Below are 12506 nucleotides of genomic sequence, written 5' to 3' on the forward strand. Positions count from 1 at the left end.
CCTCTGGGGCACCTGGAATTGGCCATGGTCAGAAGACCGGATACTGGGCTAGATGGACCTTTGGTCTGACTCAGTATAGCTGTTCTGATCCTATTTGTTCATAGTGTTTCTTTATATTGTTTCCCCTCTGTTATCTACAGCATAAAATACAGGCAAGCTGATGCAGGACACAAACTTTTGGGGTGGAAAGGAACAGTCTCAATCATCTAAGCATGATCGCTTTCTCCCTTGTACAGGGTGTATGGGCCAAAGAGGCATTCACCTCCCTTATGGATGCAGTTAAGGATCATGGCCACGAATTCAGGGCAGTTTTTAACCAATCTCTGATATGGTGGTGGGGTGGGAGGGCTACCTTTTTCTCTTTGCTCTCTCCACAGCGGAGTTGCATCTCAATGTAATGATTCATAGCCACAAACTGCATAGAACCCATGTTTGTCAGCTAACCGCATGCATATGTCACAGACTAGAACTCCCATCCTAATATTCTAAACTCGTAGCCCTCTGTCACTTGAGCTAAAGGAGACTCTCTGATTGCTAATAATAATAGAGCTCATGCTATAGTAGAAATGGAAACAAAATTCAGTGTTTCTTGTCAAGATATTTGCCTTTGACCCTGATCTTGCAAAGCAATCTGGTAGCATGAACCCTCTGCCTATGCAAAATTCTGTTATAGTCAGTGGGATGTGCCGGGGTCTGTGGTAACTGATCCCAATGCAGGTTCAGGATCTTAGTCATTTAGATACTTAGCTTGTCTTACTAAGTAATAAAATGGGAAATTTACCTTCTACCTCCTAGCCTGAGGGTTGATTTTACTCATCATGACAAAATTTTACTTGCCACAGCCTCTGCAATTTAAAGGAATAAAACAGTTGTGCTGTTCTATTGTATATTGTATTTAATTGTGACATTTATTTATTTTGAATTCTAAATGCAAGTATGCCATTTATTTTGATTTTTCAAAGAGCCCTAGCTGCCATTACATCAGTTAAAATATGGCATTATAGAAAAAACCGCATACTCAAAACTGATCCACTTATCCCAGTCCCAAAACAAACATTAAACCAGCCAAGCAAAGCAGTAGAACAGAGAAATCATCCATCCTACTGGAGAGCTCCATTCTCTCTCTCCGCCTTCATCAAATGCCTAAGGAATTGGACAGGCCTTCCATGGCCTGAAGGTCAGAATATTGGGGCAGTTTCAGACCAAGAAGGGGAGTAAATTCCAAAGTTGATATGCTGACAGAAAACTATCTGCCAGCTGTTTCCCCCCAGGGCAACAGAAGGGATTGCAACTCATGTGTCTCTGCCGACTATGGTGTTGGCTGTCTGAACTTTTACGGTGGCGTATCCTAAGCCACTAGGTCTTTATAGGTCAATACCATTAATTCCACCTAGAAACCAATAGGGAGCCAATGTGGATCATGATATATATGTGCAATGTACCAATCAGTTGTTAAACTTTGTGTTTGATATACTAGGAAAACCTTTCGCTTCTCGGCTCTCTGTGAGCTGAGGGGTGAAAATATTATCTACTATTTATATCTCTATCTGACTTTGCTTTTATTACATCTTCATACTCTTCCTGGCCTCATTCTACTTTTCATTTCTTTCCTATTATACAGGAGTTCTCAATTTTTTTCACAGTATAGACCACATCCTTAAGAAAAAAAGAAAAAAAATCTCTCGGGGACACTTCCCCTCCCATTCACAATTGTATAACATCCCTATGGCAACTATAATTGCTCATATGGAAAAGTAATATTAGGAAAGTTATTAACATATTTTTAGTGTCTTTTAATGCAGTTTAGCAGCTGGAAATGAAGAGAGCTAGCATCATGTGACTAGCCAGCTATCTGTAGACCACCAGCAAGCAAGTGCTCCGTGAACCACAGTTTGAGAACTGCTGCAGTATTCGTGGTGTACCTTCCTTTGTTGTCTTCATTCATCTTTTCCTCCTTTTACCCTTCACTCTTACATTCTTTTTTTCACATATTGTGTCCCCTACTTCTTCCCCTTTGTCTGTCTCTCCTTGCTTCTCCCATTCTCAATCCCAGCCCAAAATACTTCCCAAAATCTCTCTTCTGATGGATTTACCCATCAGTCTCTCCCCTCACAACAGAAGGCTTTGATGTTTTAGCAGAAACCTGATAGCCAGAAGGCTAAATCTGCTGACCAAAAACGAAAGATTTGTGTGGGGCCTTTCTCTCCCTCCCCCACCACCTCGGCCTCTGAGCAAACAGCTGAGAAGGAGCAGGCTGGGATTTTTATGAGGATGCTATCTCTGTACCCTTGCATGGGATTCCGTCTTTCTATTAATTAGCTAGCTAATAGGTGTCTAAAAACTTGAATGTTCTCTGTCTACTGGAAGGAAGAAAGAAATATTCATTCTGCTCTCCCCATCCATCCCAGTGCCTCTTGGCTGCATGCATGGGCCTGTCTGTGCTATCCAGGCCTTCCCCCAGTTTTTTGTCTGCTTAGAAAAAGGGCTAAGTAGTATCACTTCTACCTCTCTCCCAGCCTGTGGTGTTTGGGGTTTTTGGGTGGTTTTTCCTAGTGTGTTGCTCTAGTGTCGTTGTGGTTGCTTGGACTGTAGCTTTGCCAAGCAGCAGCAATGAAATGCACCTGATTCTTTTCAGTTTAGCTGCTGTTCACAAGGATCTGGATGTATCAGTGGAAAGCTTGGCAAAGCTATGAGCAGCAGCAGAGCCGTGGGAGCAGCCTTGTCTGCTGGTTTAGGAAGGAAGACAGCACTGTATCGGTTTACATTGGTTTCATATTAAGAAATCTTTTTTTCTGCAAACATAATGGCTAGAATCTTTAGGAGTGGATGGTACTTGTCTGCGAAAGCTTCCTACTTGCCACAGGAGAATAACATTCTTGAGTTCTGTGATTCCTAAAACTGTAGTTTGCACCACTGTCTGTTTTTTCTGTGTTGCTCGGTAATAGCTGAATTGCAAACAGTTGAGTAGATTTGATTCTGTGCATTGAAGGGCAATTTTACACATATATTTAAAAAAAACCTGGTGATACATTACATACAGAGGTTATCTCCTGGTTTCATTACTGCCAAGCAGATTATAATGGTACAAAGTTGGGAGGCATTGTTAATACAGAGAAGGATAGGAGCTTTATACAGGAAGAACTAGATGATCCTGAAGACTGAGTAACAGAAATGGAATGAAATTTAATACTACAAATTGAAGGGTCAGGCACTTAGGGTCTAATAATAAGAATTTCTGCTATAAGATGGAGGTTCATGAGTTGGAATTGACAGAAGGAGAGAGACCTGGGTGTGTGGTCAAGCACAGGATGTCCGAGAGTCACCAATGTAATGCAAAAAAATGCAAATACGATCCTAGGATATATCAGGCAAGGTATTTCCAGTAGAGATAGAGAAGTATTAAAGACATTGTGCAAGGCAGTGATAAGACCTCATTTGGAATATTGTGTACAGATTCTGTTCACTGTTGTTCAAGAAAGACTAATTCAAACTGGAACAGGCGCAAAGAAGAGCTAGTAGGGAGGTTTGCTTGCTAGGATCATGTAGGTATCTCAAACTTAATTCCCTGCCATTGCAGCAGCCTCAAGTATTGGTGCACCGTTATCCCTCCTATTCTGTGCCTGTGGCACATAATAGTTTAATCTCCTGTGGGCTGTGATACTTTAGTCTAAATTTGGTTGTTGGGTTTAGCGTGTGGGTGCTCTGGCTGTTGGTCAATAGTATACAGGAGCATAGGTGCTCTGGGACTGGAGCACCCACGGGGAAAAAATTCAAAAGTGCCCATTTGTCTCCTGGATCATTAATGTTTATTAATAGGTCTGTTTTCTACTAGTAGCTCTCAGAAGTGCCATGTGATAGAACCTGGCTTTGGTTCAGAGTCCTGGTCTCTTCACTCTCCACATCAGCAGGGTATGGGGGAACTACTCAAGTATCTTGGTGATCTCTGTACTGAACCCTCAGCTCTCTTAAGGATCTTCTTAGTAAGGGGTGGGCAACCTGCGGGCCGCATGTGGCCTGTCAGGGTAATCTGCTGGCAGGCCGCGAGAGTTTTGACTATCCACAGGCATGGCTGCCCGCAGCTCCCAGTGGCCGCCGTTTGCCATTCCTTGCCAATGGGAGCTGCAAGAAGCGGTGGCCAGCACGTCCCTGAGGCCCACGCGTCCCTATGGCCCGCCCCACTTCCCGCAGCTCCCATTGGCTGGGAACAGTGAACTGAGGCCACTTTGGAGCTGCGGGCAACTGTGCCTGCGGACGGTCAATGTAAACAAACTGTCTCGCAGCCCGTGGGCTGCAGGTTGCCCACCACTGTTCTTAGTCCTGCTTAGATGGTGAATTTCACTGCTAGTTATGCCTAATGTGGAAGAATAAATGTAGGATCCTCAAGGATACAGTGCAAATCATTCCCTTTCTTCCCCACGCTTAAGAAAATATGTTGGGACATATCCCAAAGAACTAGGGACAGGAAGACTCCTATTTTAAATTACTGTAATTTGACTTGCGCTGGGGTCCTAACTATTAACTATAATCACAGCATTACCAGTCATTGCCCAGGTCTAAGTAAATTCCCATTCAGAGGATATGAATGTTGGAGAATGGGGTTGGTAAATAGGAGAAAGATTTAAAACAGGTAAGGCTTCCTCCCTTGCCCTTCATTACCTTGTCTTACCAAGGTGTTCATAACTGCATTAAGTTATTCTCTTTCATTATTTTACATGTCTTAGTGGACAATTACTAGTTCAGTTTTAATCTTTAGCATTATTGTGAAAAATCATGGAAATACAATTTTTTTGCGGGGTGGGGGGTGTGCCGTGGAGGTATGCATTATTGGTGCATGTATAAGTTCAGTCTGTTTGTTAGCTCACAAGCTTCTTGATAATATTGCTGTATGTGTGGTGTTCTGTACTGTCACCTCATCCTGTTTTCCATAGGTAGGTGGGGGAAATCATAATCCTTCATTGAACTGTTTTTTCAACTAATCACTTTTACTTTCTTCAAATAATAAGCTACTTTAAATTGAGCCTGTTTAGTTTTTTTTTCCTTACACAAGAAATACAGCCTAGTTACTGTATTTAGCTAAAATAGTCTTCTTAATAGTTATGAAAAAACCCAGACATTCTGACTTCTCATTCAGTAGTATTCTAAATCAGGAAATGTTTGCTCTTCACTTAAGGTAACTTTTGTGGTGTGTGTGTGTGTGTGTGTGTGTACACACGCATATAATATATATCTGTTCTAAATGGCTAGATGAATACAATTACACTTGTCAGGATATATGAAACCACAGCCCACACTGTGCATCCAGTGATTAAACCATTTCACACAATGGGCAATTGTTCATTCCAGCACATTCAGCCTTTCTAACATATTCTCCATTTTAGTATGTCGTTATATCCAGAATGTATTTGCTTCATACTGTGGTATTTAAAAGGTGTCTTGTGAGGTTGATTAAAATCTCTGTAGTGTTATACATATTGCTTTGTCAGTTCCTTTTTTTGTTTTGTTTTGTTTTGTGAAGATGATCTTCTGTATCCATGTGTCTGGCTATTGTTTCCACAATCCGTTCAGTGCAGCTTCCTCAGCACATACTGCCCTCCCTTCTCCCACTTCCCCAGACAGGGTGATTTCTGATGTTTTGCGTAGCTTTGTTGTTTCCTTCCCACTGTCATCAAATTCACACTGTAATACTTGGCACTTTTACTTCCTTTATAGAGTAGGATGTGATGTCATAGAGAAGGGGACAGGGCTACCCAAATTTTCTCAATTGCAGGGAGGAGCTGCCCAGGTGTGCTGAGGGGCCTGTACTCAGGAAGAGAAACAGGGAATCCTCCACAGTGAGTAACCCCACTTTCAAGTGCACCCAGTTTCCTTCATAGCCATGTCCAGTACAGTGTAGTTTCCTCTTCTGCCCTTTCCAGTTTTACCCAGTTTGCCCTCTGGAGTGTTCCCAGTTCAGTTCAGTTTCCCTTTTCCCCCTCCATTTTACTGCATATTCATTTTACTTCATCCTTTTCTGTTAATACTCCTCTGTTCCTTACTCCAAAGGTTATGTTTTCCTTTTTTGCCTCTTGATGTTGTTAACCGCCATCATTCTAGTCTTAATCTTCACTCACATTGTCCTCTTTCCAGTGAATTAGACTGTCCTATTGCTACTACTTCCTGTTTTGTCTATAGTTCCTCTCCTCTCCCTTGTAATAATCTCTTTCCGAGCTCTCCGCTGATCCCTTTGCCTCTTTTAATTACTTTCCTCCCTATTTTTCCCCCTTTCAGGTCACCATTCCATTTTCCTTTCCTGCAAGTTCCATGTGTAATCTTTCCTATTTACATACACGTTGTTATAAGCTCAGTTCAGCTCCCAAACCTTTCTAGTGCAGCCCTCATTTCTGCATTTTTCTTTTGTAGAATTAAAAGGTAAAGAATAAGCTTGTCTGACATGGAAAACAATATGGGGCAAGGGGTTTGGTAAATAATGTTCTGAATTGGAAAGGGGAGAACAGGAAGCTACCAGAACTGTAAAATGGCAGGAGGGGCCTGGGGAGCTCAAGGGATTGGTAGAGGGTATGGAGGCTTTGGCTCCTCTAGGTCACCTGCTTGAATTACAGCCCTGGTTAGTAGTGATGGAAAATATTCACCATCCAGTCTTCGGTGACTTATGTGATATGTTTTGGTGGTATGTCTCTAGTTCCTAGTGGACAGGTGTCCACGTTACAGTAGCTACCATCACAATTGGCATTAATTGGTAACTAGTCAAGAGAGGCAAAGGATTGAATGAGCATGGAGACCAAACTCATTTCTCATTTGCCAGAGGTGGAAGTGCAAGTTGTTACTGAGTCATGTTGGAAAGACACTGTGGGGAAGCTTGCATTGCCATTGCCTGTGCTGTACCTTTTCTGTTGATAAAGGATTTCAGTTTCCAGGGCTGTCAATCTGGCACCTTACATGAGCAAAAGAATGGCAGAAAGAGTTAACTGGCTAAAACTGAAAAGGGACAAAAAGCAAATGACAAACTAGAAAATTCCATGCCAATTGGTCTGAATTGGGATGAGGAGTGGATTAATTTGGGCTCAATTGGAAAAGGCTGGAAAAGGAGTGGAAAACTGAGCTGAACTGGAAAGCATACTGCATTTGAGTGAGTCATGTAGCATCTTGTGTGCTTCTGTGACTGTTTTGACCACTTAATTTTTCATCTTTTTAAAAACAAAAAGCATTTAAAATTTGAAACCTATCATGTCACTTCTGACAGTGGCTCCTCCTTTGCAAACAGAAGTTTTTAACCTTTTTTGTTTCTGAGGTCATCATAAAATGTAAGCACAGTACTTCAGTGACCTCATACTGTTTTTAAAGTAGTGAGCAAAAACTAGCAATCTCTCGTGCTCTTTTTTCCCCCCTGCCTCAGAGAAACTGTACTGCCGTATTGGTCTCCTCAAATAGGTTTCATATTTTAACTCTTTTTAGTTTACTTTGTATCTTTGGAAGAATATTCCCATGCATTTCAGCAGATGATGCACACAAGCAGCAAGTAAATCTCACTTTTTCTGCAGTGTCCTGGACTATATCTGGCCTTCCAACAGATGGAGGACTCCAGTCTCAACACTGCAATCCCCCTTCCAAAAATAATTAGGAAAAAAGTGCATGAACACATAACCTTTCAAATTCACAGAATTATTGTATCTTATTTACACATATATATCATTTCTTTTTAGGCATTGGAAAAACACCCCAACTCACCAATGACTGCAAAACAAATACTGGAAGTCATTCAGAAAGAAGGATTAAAAGAAACAAGGTCAGTATTTATATGTTCAATATTTCTTACAATTTCTTTGAAAACAATGAAATCTAGTAGTAGTGAGGACTGTAAGCCATTCCTAAAGTAATATGCACTGGCTAAATCGGAATGTCAGCGCATGGCAAACTTATCTCACTTTTTTAGTTTTCAGTGTTGTAGCTGTGTGTTGGTCCCAGGATAATAGTGAGACAGGTTGGGTGAGGTAATATTTTTTTATTGGACCTACTCATCTCTTTCACCAACAGAAGTTGGGCCAATAAAAGAGATTACCTCACCTGTTTGTTTTTTTTAGGTTTCTTAAATAATCACGTGACTCAATTTATTGCAAAGTGATTTGGATGCAGAAATGGATTGCAATGGATAAACCCCTGGAGGATGAGTAGGTTGGGGTAATGGGGTTCGATCCAAAACCCAACAAAGTCAGTAGCAGTCTCTCCATTGGCTCCAGTGGGCTTTGGATCGAGCTCAATGCATTCTGCTTCAGATGGACATACAGCTCCTTATTCCTGAATCACAACTGTGAGGTGATCTAAGCTATAACTGGGATTTGGACATGAAGACAAAATGACAGATTACTCTAACAGGAAAGGAGAGATTAGTTTGGGGAGGAAAGTAATAATGATGCTCAAATACAGGGTGCATTTTCTTCTTCTATGACTGGTGTTGAGGGATGACTGCTCACAGGGAATTTCTCTTCAAAGATACTGTGTCAGTAGGTGTTGACCTACGGCAGCAAAATAAGGTACGCATTTGCTTCTATTTTAATTGTATCCTTTTACTGTGGCGCCTAAAGTGTAGGGCAAGTGAGCTTTTAAAGACAACTAGTCTAGTAGAATAGTAATGCATTATATCTGTTATTTCTGAATTTATACTGTTTACTCAAAATAATCTTCCCTAGGTACTGTGTTATGTTTCTTGTCATTCAGAAACATTTTCTAAGAAACAGAAGGAATAATGCAGTGCAGAGTCTTGCACAGTATATAACCATGCAGCTTACTGGTAAACTAGATACGAGCATGTTGTAAGACCTAATAACTGTGTGTTGGTGGAATGAACAGCAGCAGGGATAGTATTATATGTAAGTGGAAGCCGAATTTGCCCTCTAAAGCTCTGCAAATGTAGTTGCTGTTCAGAAATCATTTAAAATGTTTGTGCCAGTGCCAAGGAAGAAGGAGAGAGCCTTAGAAAATAAATGTCTGAGCTTAAGCTCTGTGCCACAAGGATATGCAAACAACAAAAAAGTCTCTCAAAAGAAATCACTTGAAAATTGTATATTAAGATACTCCACAGCAACGAATGAGCTACTGATTGTTCTTTTTAGTCTTATGATGTGATGCTACTGCACTTTGGTTTACAATTCTATTCTAATAATTCTTGTTATAATAACAACAACACCTCTTCATAATTCTTAGAGGGCTTTTTCCCCATCATGGTGTATTAAAGAGGAAGCCGTGTACAGAGACTGGGTAGGGGTGAAGCTAGCTCTTTAATATACTTAAAATACAGAAAACAAAAATACTTCTTTTGACAGTAAATATAAATAAATCATACAACAGGAAGAAGAACCTACTAAACAGAAAATCAGCCTTGTAGTAATGCATGAACTCAGAGTGACAGGCAAGAAAAGGATCAACAAGTGGGGGGAGGGATAGCTCAGTGGTTTGAGCATTGGCCTGCTAAACCCAGGGTTGTGAGTTCAATCCTTGAGCGGGCCACTTAAGGATCTGGGGCAAAATCAGTACTTGGTCCTGCTAGTGAAGGCAGGGGGCTGGACTCAATGACCTTTCAAGGTCCCTTCCAGTTCTAGGAGATGGGATATCTCCATTAATTTATTTTTATTTATTTATTCTGTATGATTTATATTGTGGTTCAGTATGTATATGCTGTAAAATGAATACAGCACACGTTTGGGTAATTAGTAGTAACTAACTATATGGAATGTCATGTGTAGTGATGAGCATTCCTACTATTAAAGGCAGGACAAATCTCTATATTGTCTATTCTTTAACTGAGCCCCAAATTGAGGAGCCTAAAAATTATGATTGTTGCAGTTGTCTGGAAATTGTGACTTTTTTTTTTTTTTTTTTAGAATCGAGTTTAAATTTAAACAAAGTTTGGATTAAGTGTTTTCTACTGCATTGAAAATAGTTGAAATTAAGTGCTCATGAAAGATTTTTGACTGAGAATGTTGGTGGTTAAATTCCTCTACAGAGCAGCAGGCTCTGCAAACTTATCCTATTTAGCCATGCTACTTTAACTGTAATCTGCAGGGGACCATCTCTATGGCTCACAAGTATCTCAATTTAGTCTCCATACTGCTATCTACTGAGACTTACAAGTAGTGGTGGATTTTGTGATGAGTAGTCAACCTGTACCCCCCGGAAAAAAAAAAAAAGCTGGAATGAGACCACCAAAGTGTCTTGGACCACTGAACAGCCTTCATTCTTTGATGACTTTCTTTCAACTGGACTGGATTTGAACCAGCAGTGAAGGGTTATGTATCCTATTCCCTCTTCCTTAAACTGATATGTTTATCAGCAAACCTGTAGCAATTCTGGGTGAAGTTCTCCTAGAATTCTTTTCCAGCCTTTCCAGTGTATAGTGAACAAAAGGACTGCTCAGTTCAGTCATTTTGCATGTATATTGCAAAAGTAACTAATCTAAAATTTCTTGCTGTATTAGCAACTCAGAATTAATAACTTTTAAGTTTTGACATTTTTATTGTTGCCATTAGCGGCCAATCTTTAGGAGGACTCTGTCTGCCTTTTAGGCCCTTACATTTATTTCTCTTTGATGTTATAAAGATGTGGAATTCCCCAACAGTTTGGTTGTTTTTCTACCCAAATTAAGTCCAGCAGGGAGAAAATTTAAAAAACAAAAACACTACCACATATCCAGGTGCACCTCAAGGGAAAAACAAACAAAACTATGGTCATAAGCTGTGCTGGAGAGTACACTTGCACAGATTTATATCATGTTTGAGATGCATGTTTCAGTTTTGTTTTTGTTTTGTTTTTTAAATATCTTTCCTGCTGCGACAATCACTTGTAAAAAGATCATCATCTGGCCAATCCTCCTCTCTGTACCTGGAAGGAAAACCAACTTTTAAGGTAAACAATTTTGGGGCCTAAAAGCTTGACATTTTTCTTAACTAATGAAAAGAAATTATTTGTGTCTCTAAATGTAAGTGTTAGCAAACTGATATCCCTTGAGACTGTAGTCTTTTATCTACAGAGCAGGTGTAATGCATGCAACAATAGTGCAAACTTCAAGTTTACCTTTCATTGTACCTCAACCTTATTCTGAAATAATTGCTTTTCTTGGAGACAGGGTAGTTTAGCTATGTGCCTGTTTAAACACTGGCCTCTCTGCTGAGATTACAAATGAAGGTGTCAATTGTGCCTCCTGGCCACTTTTAACTGGATTGGGAACACCAAATTATTTCACGTAGGCCACTAAGCAGTGGTTTAATGATAACAATTTTTGGATAGTACTGACATGAGCCAAATTTGAATTGGTGATTGAGAGAGACTTCCTGCTCCATTACCAACTTCCATAGCTTTCCAACCTACTGTTTTCCTCATAAAAACAAATTAAATGTGTGTATGTAATTGGAGATTTTAGTTAATTTTATTTCCTGTATTTGCTATAATGTTTCTTATAACAGGCTAAGTCAAGAGGGGATACTGAGAAAGATATATGGTTTAATTAAAACAAACACTTGTGTTCTAATATTTTTTAAAAATGGGATAAAATCCATAATGATTTTAAGGGTAGATGTTTGATTTTGAGAGATGTCAGAATCACTATAAAAATTACATGGTAGGAAACATCAATTTCACATCTTGTAAAGTTGCAAATGTCCAGGTGTGATTAAAAATATGTGCTCATGGTGATAAGGACCTGTTACGTTTCTGTAGGTTTCTTCTATGTGAGAATTTATCAGGCAGTTAGAAAGACTGAACAAAATTAACGTTCTGGCAGCCATTCACAGTGATAACTTCCGTTTACAAGTCAACTTTGTCAAAAGTTGTTTGGCTTCCATGTTTTCTAGTTTATACAGTTTTGCTGCATGCTAGTTTAGAGTCCAAGCGATATAGTGTAGTAGGGAAGGACTTGTGAGAAATCTTTGTGCAGAACCTCTTCTGATTATTTCCAGTTAAAAAGAATTATAATGGTAATTTGCGTGAGTGTAAGATGGTAAAAAAGGATTCTGAAAAGAATTAACTCACTTGCCAACAGCAGGCAATTTAATTATTAAAGAAACGTCAAAGGGATTGAAATAATTACCAGAAACCTACTAGCCAGATATGAAGTGATAGATGAAAGATGAGGCGGGGTATACCACTAGTGATGTTCAAGGGGAACGGCCTGATGAACAATTCAGCCCCGCCACTATCCCCAGCTGATGGGAGAGGGAGTAGGTGTTGGGATTTTTACAGTGGGTACTGATCCTGAGCTACTTTTCAGTGCTTGTTCTCTTTTATTAGTCTCAGGATAGTAATTGTCTGATATGTATGATGCTCCATAACCCTGGTAGCTATTGGTTGGATTTTTGGCACTTCCAGAAGCTCCTGGCTGATGTGAGAGGAGACAACTCTTGGCTACTGTACCCCTCCTGTTGCCTTGACATGTTTTTTGGCAGGTGGACAGGTGTGGGTGGGGGGTCTTCTGGGAATAACTCCACGCCAGCTTTTGCTGCTTACAGGTTTCCTAGGCA

General features: G+C 40.2%; 1 protein-coding gene across 1 annotated transcript in view; it reads left to right on the forward strand.

The window, feature by feature from the left end:
* The window catches only part of ASXL3 (ASXL transcriptional regulator 3), a 151616-nt gene that overhangs the window by 16732 nt on the left and 122378 nt on the right, over window positions 1-12506 (forward strand). The window contains exon 2 of the mRNA XM_065585458.1: window positions 7701-7783. Within this exon, the coding sequence (XP_065441530.1) occupies window positions 7701-7783 (83 nt within the window). The remainder of the gene's footprint in view (window positions 1-7700; window positions 7784-12506) is intronic.

Source organism: Chrysemys picta, chromosome 2 (assembly GCF_011386835.1).
Source record: "Chrysemys picta bellii isolate R12L10 chromosome 2, ASM1138683v2, whole genome shotgun sequence".
In the NCBI taxonomy this organism is placed as follows: domain Eukaryota; kingdom Metazoa; phylum Chordata; order Testudines; family Emydidae; genus Chrysemys; species Chrysemys picta.